The sequence below is a fragment of the Vulpes lagopus genome, chromosome 2 (genome assembly GCF_018345385.1).
Source record: "Vulpes lagopus strain Blue_001 chromosome 2, ASM1834538v1, whole genome shotgun sequence".
Taxonomy (NCBI): domain Eukaryota; kingdom Metazoa; phylum Chordata; class Mammalia; order Carnivora; family Canidae; genus Vulpes; species Vulpes lagopus.
In genome coordinates, this window is record NC_054825.1 from 104587695 (window position 1) to 104606769 (window position 19075).

At 44.3% G+C, this 19075-nt stretch overlaps 1 protein-coding gene across 1 annotated transcript in view; it reads left to right on the forward strand.

Moving 5' to 3' along the window:
• Nucleotides 1-14689, forward strand: part of SNX9 (sorting nexin 9) — a 114952-nt gene extending 100263 nt beyond the window's left edge. Inside the window, exons 13-18 of the mRNA XM_041743095.1 lie at nucleotides 955-1032; nucleotides 5596-5672; nucleotides 7004-7093; nucleotides 8945-9059; nucleotides 11018-11109; nucleotides 13053-14689. Of these exons, the coding sequence (XP_041599029.1) occupies nucleotides 955-1032; nucleotides 5596-5672; nucleotides 7004-7093; nucleotides 8945-9059; nucleotides 11018-11109; nucleotides 13053-13100 (500 nt within the window). The 3' untranslated portion in view covers nucleotides 13101-14689. The remainder of the gene's footprint in view (nucleotides 1-954; nucleotides 1033-5595; nucleotides 5673-7003; nucleotides 7094-8944; nucleotides 9060-11017; nucleotides 11110-13052) is intronic.
• Nucleotides 14690-19075: the final 4386 nt, after the last annotated feature.

The window sequence follows — 19075 nt, forward strand, 5'->3', positions numbered from 1 at the left end:
CTATTTATAGATGCAAAGAAAATAGCCTAAGATACAGACTCTTTTCTAGAAAGTTCTCCAGAGTGACCCTAGAATGGTAGAATTTTATCACTAGAAGGACCCTCAGAGATTGCTTCATTAATCATATTATACAGATGAGAAAGCCAAAATCCTTCCTCCCTGGTCCTCTTGAGTCCTTCTGCCATATTTTTCTCCACACTTTGTTGCCTTCCACCTTGTTTTGTTTTGTTTTGCAAATAATCATTCATGCATACATAACAGTGGGGAAAGCAAGGTATTTGGAATCACAAGTGCCACATCCACCATTTTATTAGTCATATGACCCTGGACAAGTCAGTTCACTTCTCTGAGCCTTATTTTCCTAACCCATGGAACAGAGATGGTGTGTCTGCACCCGGTGGAGGGGTTGTTGTGTTTAGATAGGATGGGGTACATGCAAGCACACTGTCAACTAGAAACCATCTTCCGGACGAATTCCCAGTCGCTTCTGTTTCATTCCATGGACAAGGATGTCAGCCGGGGTGGTAACTCATAATAATAGCACCTGCTACTAATTGAACAATTAATTAGTACAAAATTTTTATTGAAAAAAAATTCATTCATTTTAAAAAGCCAATAATTGGGGATCCCTGGGTGGCTCAGCAGTTTCGCACCTGCCTTTGGCCCAGGGCGCGATCCTGGAGTCCTGGGATCGAGTCCCGCGTCGGGCTCCCAGCATGGAGCCAGCTTCTCCCTGTGTCTCTGCCTCTCTCTCTCTCTCTCTATGTCTATCATAAATAAATAAAAATAAATTAAAAAAAATAAAAAGCCAATAATTTTATTAAAGAATATAGAATATCTTGAATAACTTCAGATTTCTTTTATGATAAAAGTAATTACTTTTAGGAAATAGAAATGGGATCCGACTGTTTTCTCAGAGGACTAGTTAACAATGTATTCCTTTTTCCCTTTCAGCATTACCCAAGGAATATCAGAAGATAGGAAAAGCCTTGCAGAGTTTAGCAACAGTGTTTAGTTCCAGTGGTTATCAAGGTATGTCTGTATTTACTTACCCTTTGGGCCGCTGGTGTCTTGTGCAAAGCAGCCACCCCATTCAGGCTCTTGCATGCAAACAGAAACTCTTCAGCTAAGGACCCTTGTCACTGATACTTAGATTGGCTAGACTGTTCCACTCAGGACTTCTGCAACCCCACCTTACTACTTGCGAGAAAAGCAGAGAGGGTAGTTATACTCTGTATTTTCTTGCTAGCTTCTTGGTGCTCAGATACTGCTCCTCTGTTTTGCTAGAACAGGCAGCTATGGTAAGTAACCCTGTGCCCTTGCTTTCGTCTCTCTGCCAAACTCAGAAGTCAAGTGTTCCTGTTACAAAGGCCATAATTCATCGAGGCCATTTGGAGGAAATGTTTTGACTAACAAATCCATGTTGCCCTATGTCTCTCCATGACCTATCATGATTTTCAGCATATTCCATACTGTATATCTGACCTGTCGAATCTTGAATTCATTGCACTTGTACATTGACAGCACTTGTGAGAACAGGCTGGCTGTTTTCCTTTAAATTTTGGTTTACTTTTGCTTAGTTTGCTCTGTGGAGCCAGGTAGGCAGTGAAAGCATTTGTCAGGTGAGTGGCACTTACTAAGTTTGAGTGTGTCCAGTCACTTACAGAAGTGGGAGAACTGGTACTTTGGCCATAGTGCTTATTCTGATACCTAGGGGAAACAGGTCTGTGGACGTCAGAGTCTGAGTATTTTCAGGATCAAGAAATCAGTCTCTCACCAGAATGTAAGATGTGGAGCTCCCACATAGGAATATTTCTTTTTGTCCTGACTGAATCGTGTCTTATAATCCCAACTTTTAGATCGGATGGGAGTTTTGAGGATTAGTTAATCTGGCGCCCTCATTTTCAAGATGAGGGACATAGAACTGAAAAGATAAGCCTCCCAGCCAGGGTGCCACACAGGATTAATGGAGGGGCCAAGTCTAGGGCCACATCCATTGCTGAGGTGCTGGCAGGACTCTAAGAACACTCTCATCTTGACGGGATGAGAGCTTTTGTTCTGAAGATGCTGGACCCTGATCGTGTCCTTACAGGTCAGAGCTCACCTGAATCTGGGCCTTCCTTAAGCCCCCCCCCAGCCCAAGAGCTCTCTGTCCTCCAGCCCCGTCCTCAATTCCCGCCATCACCTCTTAGTACTCAAAACCCCTGTGAGAGAACTAGCTCTGCATATGGGGCTCCCCCTGGTTCCAATCCCTCACACCAGCTTACGTGCATCTGGTAAAAGCAGCGGTGCCTCCCATCCCAGCAAAATTCTTCTCCCTGAGGGAGGCACCTTTTCCCACCCAGCATGCCTCCAGCCTCAGCAGCTTGCCCAGGGTGCAAGGCTCAGCCCTTTCTGCACTGACTTCATTTGGATTTCCACATTCCCACAGTGCTTCAGTGACTGTAAGAAGTATGACGTTTTAGTTTTTTTGGTATTACTACATTGAGAGCAAGAGCCTTGCCCTTATCCCCATCCTAACTAGAAATGGAACTGCTCCAAGATTAGATTTTTAAGCTCAACCATGATCCTCCCAGTAGCATGGACCCAGACTTGAGGACTTCATTCATTGAAGGTCAGATATGAAACTTAAAAATCATTCAGAACTAGACCACAGAATTTGTGAACTGCAATTCATTTGTTCTCCTAGTTGAATGTTAGGAGGGACAAATCACTCTTCACTAAATGTGGTACTCTTAGAGGGTGCAGATAATTGAACCAAAAGTCTTGAAAAGGGATCAGGGCAGTTGGTGATCTGGGAAATGGTTCCTAAAGACATTCTTTGGTAGCTTCACACTGTACATAAATCTTTCCATATATTTCTCATCCTGTAAATTTCAGGAGAATCTGCATACCTTCAAAATGATCAGCTTCTCTCCAGAGTTACATATCTGTATGATTTTGTCCCCAAGCAACCAGGCAGAAAGGTGGGATGGAGGGGCTGTGGGGAGCTTAGGGGGATGCCCAGCAGGGTGAGACCCTCCTGGAAGGGAGATGGAGTACAAGATGACCCTTAAGGCCCTGTGCCTTCTCCACAGCACCCACCCATTGTGATCCCCTCTACACCACGCCTCACAGAAGTGCTGCTTGTTTTCTTAATGTTTTCCCTGCTTAAAACCATCATTCAGTGCATCATCAAATATTCATATTGCAAATGACACTTTGTTAAGTATTAAAAGCACTCCGTGTAATAAGTTTTGTGTGGAATACCATTCAACTTACTAGAGATCTTGTTTTCAAAGAACTGTTGGAGTCCCCACGGACTAGCTCTCCACGTTTCAGGGCAGATGAAAGTATATAGAGTTGCATACTGTGTCTTACCACATCTTCCTTTGCTTGGTTGTACTGGTGTCTTGGAGCAGTGCTGCCCTCTTTTATCTTGCAATAATTTGGATGATTCCAGTTCCTAAGAATATCTCAGATTATGTTAACTATAATCCTCCATGTTCCCTCTGTGAGTACATAAACTCATACTGGAACAACACAGGGACTATTAGCATGGCCTTCACACAGATCCATGAAGCACTTCCTGTTCTTATGGATTATCACGGAAGCATAATTGACAAAAATATTTAGATGGTTTTCTGTAGCGGAGAATGGTTATAGAAGCTAGACCTGTGGTTTTATCTTGTTTTATAGATTTTACTTTGGAATCGTGGGAATGTTTTACATTTATGTTTGTTATTTTACATTTATTATTAGAAAGTAAATTTAAATCAAAACGTAAAAAAAAATCTCTAAAAAGCAAAAGCAAAATAAATCACTTGATACATCAAGATGAAGGCATAACTACGCAGAGAAGAATTATTTCACATCACCATCAAACATTGTATTTTGATTATGCATCCCTTGTAGTAGATGCCTTAAAGTCTAAAAGACTTCAAAAATCTTTTTTGTTTTCAGTAATCATATAGTTAGCAGTAAAATGTTAATATTGTTATTCTATAACTTCTAAAACTATCTTACATATTTGTAGAGTAAAGCAAATACGTAATATATTACCATTGTTAGGAACTAAGTTTTTTAAATGAAGGAGATAAGGATAAAAATCAAAAGTTTTAAAATACATGAAAAATCCTGAAGTCCTAAATTTGAATTGGAAATACTGATATGAGCTCGTGGTTTTCCTCTTTAAAAAAATACAATTTGCCTTGCTCTGTTCATTGAAAAGGCCTAGAAATATCCAATCCAGTAACGAGAAGCACCTCTAGTGCCACCCACAGGGGCATTGCTAAACACTGTTCCACCCAGATGAACCAGGCTCCTAACAGAACTCAAATGCTGATGTGAAAAGCCTCCCACAGCCAGTAAAGAGAAAATTAAAGCATTAGTGAAAATAATTCTTTCTGTGCAATGAAGCATATCAAATATGTTTAAATCGAGATTTGCACGACACTTTTTTAAAAAGTTAATCTGTTACCTTTAGGGGGATGGTTAGAGGATCAGTTTATTATTCTGAAAAACTAGAGAGAAAGAAGCATTTAATCTGCTTTTTCTCTTCCAATGCCTCAGGGTAATCAGATAGTCAATAAAGGGAAGTTTCTCTTTATAAAAGTGCTTCAGGGCGCCTGGGTGGCTCAGTTAATTAAACGTCCGCCTTCAACTCAAGTCATGATCCCACAATCCTGGGATCAAACCCTGTGTCAGGCTCCCTGCTCAGCAGAGAGCCTACTTCTCCCGCTCCCTCTGTTATTACCTCTGCTGTGCTCATTCTCTGTCAAATAAATAAATAAAATCTTTTTTAAAAATAGAAATGCTTCAGATCAAGAAGGAGTGATAGAAGTAGAAAAGCAACACTTTGCAGACCTTTCCTAAAATGAGAGATTTAGATAGTACAGGAAACAGAAGACTATGTTATCACCACAGACACAGCAAAACCCAGACTGTGGGTACCAAGGCACCTGGTTTCTTCAATACCCCCGAAAAGAAATTTGCAAGAAAAAAGGGAGGAGAACCTAAAGACTGAAGAAACACTTCAGCTCTCTACGATGTGGACTTTCTCTGAGTCCTGAAAGCAGCCAGCTTGATTCCAGACTCCAGATACCATTTACTGGATAATTCTATCAGGAGCAGTTACCTTGTCTCCAGTGTTGTGTTGATATTGTCCTTGCTTTTTAAAGAATGCTTATCTTGGGACAGCTGGGTGGCTCACTCAGTTAAGCAACTGCCTTCATTCAGTTCAGGTCATGACCCCAGAGTCCCTGCTCAACGGGGAGCCTGCTTCTCTGCCCACTCCCTGCTCATGCTCGTTTGCTCTTGCTCTCTCTCTCTCAAATAGGTGAAATCTTAAACAAAACAAAACAGAAAAGAACTTAAAAGAAAGTGTGCTTATCTTTGAGGTCAAATTTATGGGTGCATTGTTACATGGCCAGTGAAAGGGGGACCTCAGGGGCGGACAGTATGGGTGCTGCAGAAAGGCAGGGGATGGGTAGATGGGAACTTGTTACCCTATCCTCTAGTTTTGAAAAGTATAGTGTTTTCTATAATAAGATTTTTAAGTAAAATACGCGAAGGGAAAATACATATGACCACTGATGTAGCTGTAATGATTTCCAGGCGAAACGGATCTCAACGCTGCCATCACCGAAGCAGGAAAGACTTATGAAGAAATTGCTGGTCTGGTGGCAGAGCAGGTATCCACAGAGACCCGTGTAGCTCCAGGGCACAGCAGCTGCTGTCCAATCCACATGTTCTTTCAACGTATTTTAAAACAAACTTTGCCAGTAACTCTCCTCTTATGTTCCTCTGTATCTTTTGTTAATTGTATGTGGTAATAGTGTTTCTTTGGTTAAGCTAAAGTGATGGATACATTTATCATTGAGAAATCTAAATGAATATCTTCCAGTGTCAATGGCTGGATCCATCCTCAGCCATCAGGGGTTGGAATGTTCTATCAAGAGCACCGTTCATATCACCATTTAGACTCTTAGCTTGTCTGAGGCTGCTTTACCCACCTGGTAAACGAAGGTAGTAGAGCCAACTCTGTAAGGTTCTCAGCATTCAGCAGCCACAAAGGAGAAGGCACCAGTGGGGGATTTGGCAGGGAGAAGGTCTTTGATACAGTCACATGGCTTTTACTGAGGCCTTCAGTAGTCCCAATTCCAGTTCTTTTGACAGATAACCAATAACAAATTCCCTTAAGGGGAATAGACATCTGTGTTGACATTTGTGTCTCAAATCCCTAGATTAAAAGTTTTTCAGACAACTTCTTGAAATACGTATTTGTGCACATACACCCGTGCACACCCCTTCATGTTAGTCATTGACTACTCCTTATAGAAAAAGATTAGGGGGGATCCCTGGGTGGCGCAGCGGTTTGGCGCCTGCCTTTGGCCCAGGGCGCGGTCCTGGAGACCCGGGATCGAGTCCCACGTCGGGGTCCCGGTGCGTGGAGCCTGCTTCTCCCCCTGCCTGTGTCTCTGCCTCTCTCTCTCTCTCTCTCTCTCTCTCTCTCTCTCTCTGTGACTATCATAAATAAATAAAAATTAAAAAAAAAGATTAGGTTGTAGAAGTGCATAACATAGCTATTAAAATTATAATTCAGAAAAATTGAAATATTTTAAGTTGCCACTTAAGATGGTTACCAGATCTTTAGTAATAATTTATATTCTCTGCCAAAATTTAAACATTAAGTTATTACATCTTCTTTGCTTGTGTATGAGTAATATTAACCAGTTTTCCCCCCAATAGTATTATATTTGGAGCTGCCTCAAAATAACTAATTTTTATCAGCCAGCCTAAAAACGATCTGATGTTTTATGATTTTCTCTCCAATCTACAATTGAGAATGTAGTAGTCTTGGGGCCTGTTTTCTTGCAGGAAAACTAGGCTGATTGCATAGCCCTTGGTATGGTAACTAGTACCCCAGGGGCTTGGCTCATGCAAGTCCTCTGGGCAACTGTTTTCTTGGCCTTGATGGTCTGGATTTCTCTGCCAGGAATAACCACCCTGTGTCTTGTTTTAGCCAAAGAAAGATCTTCATTTCCTCATGGAATGTAATCATGAATATAAAGGCTTCCTTGGCTGCTTCCCTGATATTATCGGCGCCCACAAGGTAACTTGAGCACAGAAGTGCACAGATGACACGGGTGACCTAGGGCTGCCATGCAGGGCCACCTGCATGGCCACCTGCGAGGGCCCTGTTGGTCAGCTTGGCCCCGAGTAAGGAAGAGCTTTCTGAAATCTGCCGGAGCTGCCTGTGGTGTTCAATTAGTGAGGTCCCATAATACATATAGGCAATGGGTTATCGTTTCTTTGATTCTATAGACAGACTATTTTGAGGGAACAAAAATGTGAAAAATACTCCTTTCTGCCTATACTTAGGTCAGGTATCAAACAAAATAATCATGCTATTTGAAATTCAAAACAAGATTAGGAATACTGCTTCCCTTACTAGTGAGACCTCTGTTAGCTGCTTGGACAAGTCACTAAAGACCCTTCCTTCCCCGTCGAGATGAAGTAAGATATTCTGTTCCTGGGCCTGACGAAGGGTTCCTAATTAAAACTTAAATGGTCAACATCGATTTTATATTTTTGTGCTAATAAGGAAACTATAGAAGTCCCACCATAAAGGTATTTTTTGAACTGAATTTTGACATGTTTTGGGATGTCCTCACTTTTTGATTCTGGTTAGTTTTTCTGTTTCCAACTCATTATTTCAGAATAGGGGCATTTTATCAACTATAGTACTCTGAGATGTTGTAATATACTTGGATTTATTAGGAAAATCTCTGGCAAGGGCTGGTCTGCGACCCTAACAATTCTGACATGTGGCCATTTTAGCATTCAGCTCAATAATACAAGCCTCAGGAAGGGGTAGTATGGGCAAATAGGAAGCTTTGTGCAACTTCAGATAATTTAATATGAAACTCAGAACATTCTCTTTACCAAGTGGACACTTGGGGGGTGTTTTGGTATTGTGGCTGTTGTGGGTAATGGTAGGAATGCAGTGATCTCTCTGAGTTTCCCCTTCTTCAGATATGTACCCAGAAATGCAATTGCTAGGGGAGTAGATCTTAAATGTTCTCGTCACAAGGGGAAAAACAAACTTGTAACTCTGTGAGGTGATGGATGTTAACTGTTACTATGGTCATCATCCTGCAGTGTACACAGACCTTAGATGGTTATGTTGTACTGTCGTACACCTTCAACTCTTACCTTGCTGTCTGTGAATTACGTCAACAAAACTGGCAGGGGTGGGTAGGGATAGGGAATAAAATAAACATAATAAAACTAAAAGTCTTAGTTAAAAAAACATCTCAGAAGAGTTAGCTTGTTGTAGGGATTTATGCCAGCAGTTAGAGTTTTGGGCATGGAGCCTGATTTATGCACGAGTAGAAAGTTTTTCTTCCCAGGCAGATCTAATGAGCACTGTGATGATCCTGGAGTGGGAAACGTTTGGCAGCTTTTACCACGACTTCTGAGTATCAACTTGGAATTGATGCAGTGCTCCTTACAGACCTGGAGCAAAGCTGACAATTCACACGCCCAGGCACCCACAGACAGCATGCCCCCACCGATAGAGACAAAGAGGGCCCCGGCACACACACTGGGCTGCCCCTCATCCACTTTCTAAACTCCGGTGCCTGTTTCTGTCTCATGTGCTACTCTTGTCCTGGCACAGGCTCACAGAGATTACAGAAATAGATTGCTGTTTGGTTTTCCTTCTGTTGTAGCCTAAAACTGTCCATTTTAGCTTAGTTCTGTTTTTTAAGAATAGCAACCTTTTTGCTTCCAAGTGACTTGCAGGAAGTTATACTTAGGTGCTTTCCTATGTTCTTATTTTGTCGGGAGATTTTTTTATTCAGTAGCCAGTCATAGAATATGTCGGCATTGTTGCATTTTAAATTAATGACTAATCCTTTGAGCACTGTTTTATTGACACTGTTGCATTCGTATTTCACAGGGAGCAATAGAAAAAGTGAAAGAAAGTGATAAATTGGTTGCAACTAGTAAAATCACCCCCCAGGACAAACAGAACATGGTGAAGCGTGTTGGCACTATGTCTTATGCGTTGCAAGGTAAGACAGAGGTTTGTGCACAGCTAGCAGAGATTTTTTTTTTCCTCCCCAGGGAAGTTGCTATTTTCCTAGCTAGAGAGAAATCTAAATGTGAACCACAGCTAAGCAAGTGAGAGCTGATTTAAAGTATCCTCCTAAGGGCAGCCTGGGTAGCTCAGCAGTTGAGCGTCTGCCTTCGGGCTAGGGCGTGATTCTGGAGTCACAGGATCGGGTCCCACATCGGGCTCCCTGCATGGAGCCTGCTTCTCCCTCTGCCTATGTCTTTGCCTCTCTCTGTGTGTGTCTCTCATGAATAAATGAATTTTAAAAAAAAAGAAAGAAAAAGTATCCTCCTAAGCCTGTTCTTTGCAGGATTCCAGTGTTAATGAAAATGAACCCATTTCCTTGACATAACTGTGAGTGACAGTCTGCTTGAGCCTGTGCGTTTTTATTATTTCTTATAAACAGTTAAGATCCTTTTAAAACTCTTAATATTAGCCTATCATCATGCTGTGTTAGATTCCAAAGTTCCACTTTTAACAGTTTATAGCCTCTGTCCCCCAGGAGCACAGAATGTAAAGGGAGTTTGGACATGGCTTTTTCAAAAAAGTTTGAATGTTAGTAAAAGGATATTAATTAATTTTTACATATCTGAGTGCTTTCCAGCACACAGGAGCAGTGAACAGATTTTCCCTGTCTTGATGGACAGACAGAGCAGGCTGGGGCAAAGGAGAAAGGAGAAGGATGCTCTAGTTTGAACAAAACCATACAAAATAATGGTACAAGATTTTATCATCAGCCTTCAGGAGTAAGATCTCCTTATAGGCTGTTGGAGAATAGGTGGTGGTAATAGTGGAGGGCCTGGAGAGCCAGACAGAAGAGCCTAGACTTGATGTAGACATTAAGAAACCATTAAAACTTTGATGGTGGGAGGCGGGGGATACACTGCTGAGAGAGGTGGGAGAGCCTGGGGGGCCAGACGGTAATCGGAAAGCCCGCGCAGAAAACTGCTACTTCTGTGGCCCAAGACTTCCAAGCCTGAACAAGACCTGGTGCTTGTTTGTAGGCTTTTCCAGGGAATAGCCCTCAGGACTAGGTAGTGAGCGGGACACAGAATGTCCGGAAGACTTCCTTGAATGAAGATCTGGCTTCTGAAGGGTTCAAAATGGGGGATTTGGCTTCGAACTTGTGTTTGAAGTTATCCAAACAGATAAATGAGAAACTTTATACAACTTCAGATAACATAAACTTAGGACGGTACCCTCTCTGTAGGAATTTATGCCTGCAGCTGGCTCTCTAGGTGCGCAGAATCAGGGAAGAGGCAGGCGGAGGTGTGATGAGGCCAGAGTTGGTATGGGGTGGGGTAGGGTACTGAGAGACAAATTCCATAAGGGAATCATCTGGAGTCAGTACATTCAGCAGAGTTGAAGATCCACTCACCTAGTAAGAGGTTGGGTTCTGGGAGCCCTACTGCCCAGGGCAGTGAAGCTCCATACAGAAGAGGGTCTCCCCCTGTGCCCAGCCATCCGTACAGCCTTTCTCAGGCTCCTGAGACACCTGCCCAGGCAGCCACTGTGCAAGAAGGAACGGGGCAGGGCCTGCCAGGTGCCTTGCCGGGTCCTGCCTACAGATGCCACATCCTACAGATGCACACAGGCGTCTGCAGAGGGTAACCACCACGCCGACCTGCTGCTCCATTGGCGCTGTGAGAACCATGTGCACACATGAGGGATTGTGTGCACTGGGTCTCAGAGTATCTGATAGGCACGTCAACAAAAAATTGCCCCTCTACTGGAAAGTATTGTTGGCCATGACAGTTCAGGTTATTTTTCTAGCCTCTATAAAGTGATTTGTCAAGAACTGGCACTGCCCCAAAGCCAGCGAGACTAAACCAGTTGATGACTCATCACAACCCAGAACCCCCGGTGTTGTCTGCTGCAGTTCAGGGGTACTGATTGATATCTTGGTTTTGGTTGTAGCTGAGATGAATCACTTCCATAGCAACCGGATCTATGACTACAACAGCGTCATCCGCCTGTACCTGGAGCAACAAGTGCAGTTCTATGAAACAGTAAGTTGGCCACCCCTCCTGGGCATTTTACACATGTGTGCACACACACACACACACACACACAGGAGAATCCATGGTCACTTAACCTTGACCATATAAAGTTAATCTGTTTGTAATTTTAATCCTGAGTAATAAACAAAAGGTTGGTTATTGGGCAGGGTTTTTTTTTTTTTCTTTAATCCCTTTTAATTATATCTGCCTTTTCCTTTTTGAATTACACTGGGTTAAAAAAGGTTTCTCTGGGATCCCTGGGTGGCGCAGCGGTTTGGCGCCTGCCTTTGGCCCAGGGCGTGATCCTGGAGACCCGGGATCGAATCCCACATCAGGCTCCCGGCGCATGGAGCCTGCTTCTCCCTCCACCTGTGTCTCTGCCTCTCTCTTTCTCTCTGTATGACTATCATAAATAAATAAAAATTAAAAAAAAAAAGGTTTCTCTTTAGGAAGAAGGGGCACTGGAAGCTGGTTGTGAGGTTCCTAGGAGCCCTTCCCAGGAGGTTCCCTACCCCCACATCCTCTCTCTGCCTGGGGACAGTGAATGACAGGAGGCCCCTGGCTCTGCGGGGCTCTCAGCTGGGGATGGAGCCTGGCACCACAGGCAGGCTTCGTGAATGAGGTTTCATTGTGCATCAAAGGAACTTCAGAAAGAAAATGAGAGAAAGGAACCTCAAATATCTTCATTTAGGAAACGGTCCCGAAAATGTAAACTTTTATACCCTGCCTAGTAATGTGGTTGCTTACCAGAGTGTACAGACAACAAAGATGTAACACACAAGCAGAAACTCAGACCTCTGAAGGCAAGCTCTGTATGATCGACCATGTGGTGGCTGCCGAGTTTCTCGTGGAGTGTTCCACTATTTCCATGATATTCTCTCACGTCCGTTCAGAGTGATGGTAGGCAAGCCCCAAACTCACATCCGTGCCTGTGTCATCTTTTGGCAAGACAGTGCAGAAAATGTGTGTCTCCAACAGCAAATTCTTAAAAAGGAGCTGCGATTAGTGTGCTTATGTGTGTGACTTATGTGTCAGGAGCAGCTGGTTTTGGAGCTGAGTTCCCAGAATTCCCTTCAGCATTCTTAGCCTTATAGCATGCGGTTCCTGGGCTCTCTCTGTTATGAACTGGCGCCACTCTATCGTTGCCCCTCATGTATTAGGGTCACATTGCATTTGTTCTACATGGAAAGATAATTGAAGGGCACCTCTTAAAATTCTGACAATGTTGATTTGTTAGATAATCTCCAGCCCAGTGAGGTTTAATCATCGATGACATTGTGACTCAAAATAGAAAACCATGCATTTAATCAGTTCCTGTTAGAGGTAACAGTTTTATGAGAAAGTAACCCTTAAATACTAAAATTTGCATACTTGTTCATGGAGCAAGCATTTCTTGAGCCCCTGTTATGTACTAAGCACTTAACTCCAGATACTTAGGCTCCATGAACAGCCACAGCCTCTGTGTCCTAGGGGAACATGTGGTCCCCTGGGGAAGGCACGGGTACATTGCCGCAGCCGCAGTAGAGCCCTGGCTTTGGAATGGTGTACCGTCTACACAGCACATACTAGTAGCAGTTGGGATCCAGGAGGCATGCTTGGGGGTCCACGGGTACCCAAGAAGACAGGGGGAATCTAGGCAAGCCTGAAACCCACACCCCCTCACTCACTGAGGAAGAAGTGCCTGGTCTGGAAATACTGCTGCTCAGTGAGGCAGGGGCTGGAAAGAGGGGGGGCTTCCTGCAAGCTGGGGCCATGGCCCCTGGCAGCACCAGCTGGGGCTTGGTGGGGGGGGGTCCCCCCAGCTGGTTGGTACTGGAAGAGTCTAGAAACACAGCCCAGTTAAAAGCATCTGAACTGTTTGCCATGTCTAACTTGCAAGAGATGGAAGCAGTAGACGATCATGAAGTCCTGGCAGGAGTGGTGTCTCAGGATTGTTTTTGTTTCTTCACCAGATTGCAGAAAAGCTGAGGCAGGCCCTCGGCCGCTTCCCAGTCATGTAGACCAGAACAGAAAATGACGAGAACTCCGAAGTGCTTCTTTCTGACTTTGGGCAATGCAATTTAATCTTTTTCCCCCCTTCTGCAAAAACAAAAAGGAAAGAATGAACGAAAACCAAAAAGAAACAGAGTTGCAAAAAACTGCATCTATTTTATTAACCTAAATGAACGCATTGGTTACTTAGGGACAGTTGTCTCTGGTTCATTTCCATATCCATTATTTAAAACAACGGAAATTGTCTCTATTTTTGGAAAGTACTTAAAGTTATCAGAATTTTGAATGGAAAATTAGGGGTTTCCCCCACTGGTATTTTACATAAAATTGTGATTTTTACATCGTCCGTGATCTTCTGGTTCTTACCCAATGTCAGATGATTACTAATTGCTTTCTTAAAAATATGAAATATGCCGGGATAAAAAAATATATATGTTTGTATATTTTTATAACTCTTTTCAGTCCTGTGGGACGCCTGTCTACTTAGGAAAATCTACATGCCTTTCACGAACGTATTTATGACTCCAGTGCTTACGTTTCCAGGAGAGAGAAAGCCAAGAGAGGGGCTCCTAGGGCCGCTCCTCACCGGCAGCGGCTCACAGTCACTGTCCCCCTTTCCCCAGGAATATTGCTGAGCGTCCCCTTCTGTGCAGAGGGCTTGCTCCCTGGCACCCCCTTCCCGGGCATAGTTCTGGCCAGAAGGGATATGCTGGAGAAGTAGGGCTCTGACTCTGCTCCCAGGGCTGGGTTGACCCTGGTGCTCGGGAAGGAGTGGTCCCCGGGACAAACATGCTCCCCCCAGCTCTCACCTCGAATGGGAGTCTCAGTCTATCCAGTCAGACGTGATGAGAAATGGGTGTGAGAGTGTAATTTGCCCCTCACTTCAGAAGGGAAACCAGCGGGCCAGGGCTATTATCTGAAAAGATGAAAAACCCAGCTCAGTAGACCTCTCCGTCCCCACCAAATGGAAAAGTTTAGGGACCGATATAAGGGTGACAACCTGAATAATGCACAGTGATCCCTAGAGCTTTTATGTTCAAGAAGTACGGAGTGATGTTCCTCGTGACTGCACCCTAAACGTCAGAGTTGTCCTGACCACTAGGACTCCAGTAAACGGCATAAAGCCAGACACCATCTTCACAGACTGTCCGCTTTCCATCTGAACACACGCTATCTTGCCTGCTGGTGAGCGTGTCCGTCCACAGTTGCCTTACGACAGTACCCACACTGCTTTCATTTTCCTGACCTACCAATTATAGTATAGAAAATGGAAAGTTTGGGCCCACACAAATAAAATGAATCCAAAAAATAAGTAGAAGAGGAAATCAGACAAACATGAATATGAGAATTTCTTGTTCTTTAATATCACGGGTTTTGTTGACGTTTTATAAGTAATTTTCCCTACTTGATTTTTCTTTTATAAAATCTCATAGAACAATGTTTATGATACAGCCATTTAATATATGTACAAATTGTAAAGAATATGTATAAATGTTTTACACAAATGTAAGAGCATGTAGAAGCCAACATATAAATAAATTGTTAAAAAAAAAAAAAAAACCTGTACAGTAAATTCTGAAAGCACTTTTTCAAAACACTTTTTGGTGTTTGTGTGATTTTTTTTTTCCTTCCTTTCCTCTTTTCTTTTCTTTCTTGGATAATTGCCTCTTGTTTCCAGCTCCTGAAAATGGTCTAGGTAATGAATTTTTCCCCAATACCTAATTCTCCTGATATAAATTAATAATTGAATTTCCTGAGTCAGAGTCCCCAATCCTGGAAACATGTCATAATCACCAGAGAGCGAGCTGTAAGAAACAGATACTGATGCCGATGCCAAGTGTATAAGGGATCCGTAGAGAAGCAACCGATGGGGTGTATGTGTGTGTGTGTTCCTTAAGTGATGTTTGCTCTTTTCTGTATCCTGTAACTTAATTCTATGGTGTAAAAATCTTATGTTACAAGAAAAGAGTAAGAGAGGAAAGAAATCAGATATTAGCTTTATATACACACACTGGTATTCAAACAAAAGGAGAAAGTAGGACGGTTGAAATCCTTTTATTGGGCACTCAGCAGTGGCCGTGGCCAGGTCAGCCTTGGTGAGTGGAGTGTATGTTGCTGAGCCCACGCATAATCTCCATCCCTGCCACCATGGCACTTTGTTCATGAACCCACCGGGATGTGACCGGGGAGGCTGGAGAGAGACTGACTGGTCTCCACAGAATGAATCATCCTATCCACTTTATTAAAATCCTCTTCTGCCGAGGTCACCCTTTGGTGGGCATTTATGGGACACAAATATCTTCACTTTTTTGAGGACGGGTCTATCCACATTCCACTTCCCCAGATTTCTCTCTCACCAGTAGTCCAGTTGATTTCAGGTATCTGACCATCCAGCCAAACCGTGGCCTCAGCCCAAGAATGGATAGATCAACACCCGCGAGGCCGTTTCTCTTCCCAAGCGAAGTGAACAGCCTGGTGCACTGCTCGATGTTCTGCCCACTGGGAGGATTTCCCTTCACCGTGTCCTTTAGGGATTCCTGGGGAGGGGCTGTGGTGCTGGGGCTGTCTGCTTCAGGTGGTGTCTGAAGACCTTGCAGAACCATCTATAAACCGGGCCCGAGTCTTCTCTCCCTCTGTCAGCTGATCTTTGAGAACTCTCCACGCAGCCACAGGTCAGGCTAGGAGAGAGAAGATGGTGTAGTGGTAGTGGGGACTCTGGACATTTGGGTAACTTCTTTGTGCCCGTAGGGCCTGCTCGGGCCTGATCATATATGTTCCACTTGCGTTTGATGATGGAGTGCTGCCATGTGTGCCCAACTTCATGGCCCGATGGGTCAGATAATACCCAGTTCACAATGGGCAGCTCAGGTGTCACCACCTAACTTGGGGCCCATGGATAAGCATTTAGGCTTCACTAAGGCCAAGAGCTGTTTCTCACAAGGAGAGTAGTTATCTGGAGGGGGGTGGCAAGGCTTTGCTCCAGAATCTTAAGAGCCTGCTTTATTCCTCACCTCTGGGGCCCTGCCAAAGGCTCCAGACGGGATCCCTGTGCCATTGAATGTGCTGGAACCTATGGCCCCTGCCTGAGAGCAGAGCAGCTTGCACAGCAGCCTGGACCTGTTGTGAAGCTTCTCTTATTCTGGGCCCCACACAAGTATCTGTGCATCCTGTGGCCTAGTCAGTGATACCTTCCATACATTCTGATTTAATTGGTGTGAGGAAGGGGCCAGGAAAATGAAAAAGGAATCCAAGGAAAAAAGATGACATGAGGTATTCAGAAAAATGGTAGCTGACTGCAAGCCAGGAAAAGTGAAAGGAATTTGAAAGTGAAAAATTATCCATCGAATGTTGATACTTGGAAGATTCTCCTTCGAGTGGCAAAATTTTAATGACCTCGTGTAGATTTCTCTGTGGATTCAAACACATCGTGTGGTTCTTATATGTTGACTTTTTTTATTTGCATCAACCTTTGGCTATCCCAGAAGAGCTATAGATATAGAATAATTTATAATATTTACAGATCTTGACCCTGTAAGAATCAGTATTTGGAGAGGAGAGGTAAAAGCATGGTGCAAGGATAGATCAGTCTCCTTGGGTATTATACTGAGTGAAATAAGTCAATCGGAGAAGGACAAACAGTGTATGTTCTCATTCATTTGGGGAATATGAATAATAGTGAAAGGGAATATAAAGGAAGGGAAAAGAAATGTTGGGAAATATCAGGAAGGGAGACAGAACATAAAGACTCCTAACTCGGGGAAACGAACTAGGGGTGGTGGAAGGGGAGGAGGGCGGGTGTTGGAGGGGAATTGGTGACGGGCACTGAGGTGGACACTTGACGGGATGAGCACTGGGTGTTTTTCTGTATGTTGGTAAATTGAACACCAATAAAAATTAATTAAAAAAAAAAAAGATCAGTCTCCTTGTTGAGCAAGAGACCCTGGTTGCCTACCACCAGGAATGGCAGTCCCAGGATGCCAGCCCCCTGGAGGATTCACAGTTGCCAAGGAAGACCCGACTCAGGCACTGGATGGAAGCCTTTACTCACAAAGATCAGCTTCAGGGCAGCCCCGGTGGCACAGCGGTTTAGCGCTGCCTTCAGCCCAGGCCGTGATCCTGGAGACCCTGGATCGAGTCCCATGTCAGGCTCTCTGCATGGAGCCTGCTTCTCCCTCTGCCTGTGTCTCTGCCTCTCATTGTCTCTCTGTGTTTCTATGAATAAAATCTTAAAAAAAAAAAAAAAATCAGCTTCAGTAATGAGTGTCGGTCCCCAATGGCCAGTGGGTCTCCTACTGCCGCAGGGTCTCCTACTGCCTCAGGTGTAGGGAGATGGTCTGCGCACACCCGACTCATACAGCAGGTGGAGGACCCTAGTCCTCCCCGCTGGGAGCAGATAGAGCAGGGGGGTTGACCAAGTGCCACATGACACACTTCAAAGAAATACACATCAGGCCCGGAACAAGCCAAGACAGCCCCAAATAAAGAATATGCTCCTAGGTGTGTGCCTTAATTTTTTCAACCTGTTCGATTTAAAATCCTTTTCTCCGAGGAAGTAAGGAGAATTTTAGTTCCTTTGATAAGGAGGGCATTTTCCCATGGGTCTCTTGCACTCCGCCCAGCTTGGCCGGCTGTGCCAAGAACGCAGAGCCTAGACTTCTTTTGACCCGGGCCATTTCTCGGGGCTGTTTCCAGCAAGCATCCTTGATGGATGACCTGACACCTTCACGGAAGAAAAGCTCGCTCTGAAAGCTCCAGGCTCCTCTCCTGTAATACAGCTCATGGCATGTGCTCGCATCCCTCGGGGTCCTCCAGGCCGCCCCCCCCCCCCCACTTGCAAGGCCGGAAGAAGCCAGAGCTCATGCTGCTGCAGCACCATGCATAATAATGCGTGTTGTCCGCCTCACCTAAGCCTCCTGCCGGCATCCACAATATGGTAACACTAACTCATTTGCTCATAAACAGAACAAAATCAATCCCAGACCCAGCTGTTACTTTTGTAAGAAAACATTTTTAAGGGGATCCCTGGGTGGCTCAGCAATTTGGCACCTGCCTTTGGCCCAGGGCATGATCCTGGGGTTCTGGGAGTCCCGTGTCAGGCTCCCGGCATGGAGCCTGCTTCTCCCTCTGCCTGTGTCTCTGCCTCTCTCTCTCTCTCATAAATAAATTTTTAAGAATCTTTAAAAAAAATTTCAAAACAAAAGAATAAGAAAATGAATAAAGCCACCAAAAAATACATACATCAGCATAGACCGTGAAAGGATGTGGAATAGTCTTTGACACTCCACTAGGAAACTGTATCAGAGAACAGGAGAATAAGTTGAAGTCTTAGCCGAGCAGAAAGGTTTTTTTCCCCCAAATTTATTGAGATACAACTGACTTGTACCATACGAATTCAAGCGTGCAGTGTGGTGGCCTGATACATGACTATATTCAGGAACATACCATCACCTTACGTCGTTCTCACTTGGTGATCTGCTGTCAGCAACTTTCAAATATGTAATACAGGATTGTCACCTGTCGCCGCCACACCACACAGGAATATGTGAGTGCCGTTGGCAGTTCAAAGAACAGCAATGAACCACTTTGAGGACCACGAAAGCTCTGGGAAGGGAGAAGAATGGCTTTAGTCAACAGTACGTTCAAAGGTCTGGAGATGGAAGTACATGATCTTAGGCAAAAAAAAAAAAAAAAAAAAAAAAAAAAATCAAGGAAGCAATGGTCTGTCGGATTTGCAGGGCTCCGCGGGCGGGAAGAGAGAGACAGGTAGGGTGTGGGACTTGAATCCAGGAACCTGGGCGAGGCGAGACCAGCTGCTTTAAGCTGTGCGGTAATGTTCTATGAAAGGCCGAAGACCTGCCACTGGCTCACCCTCGCTGCTGGGAGCTGCCCTGCAGAGGGAGCACCTGCAGCAGAGTCAGGGAGGCCGGGAAGTGGGGTTGGTGGTGAGTCATTAATTCTGGAGAAAAGCCACTGACTTACTGAA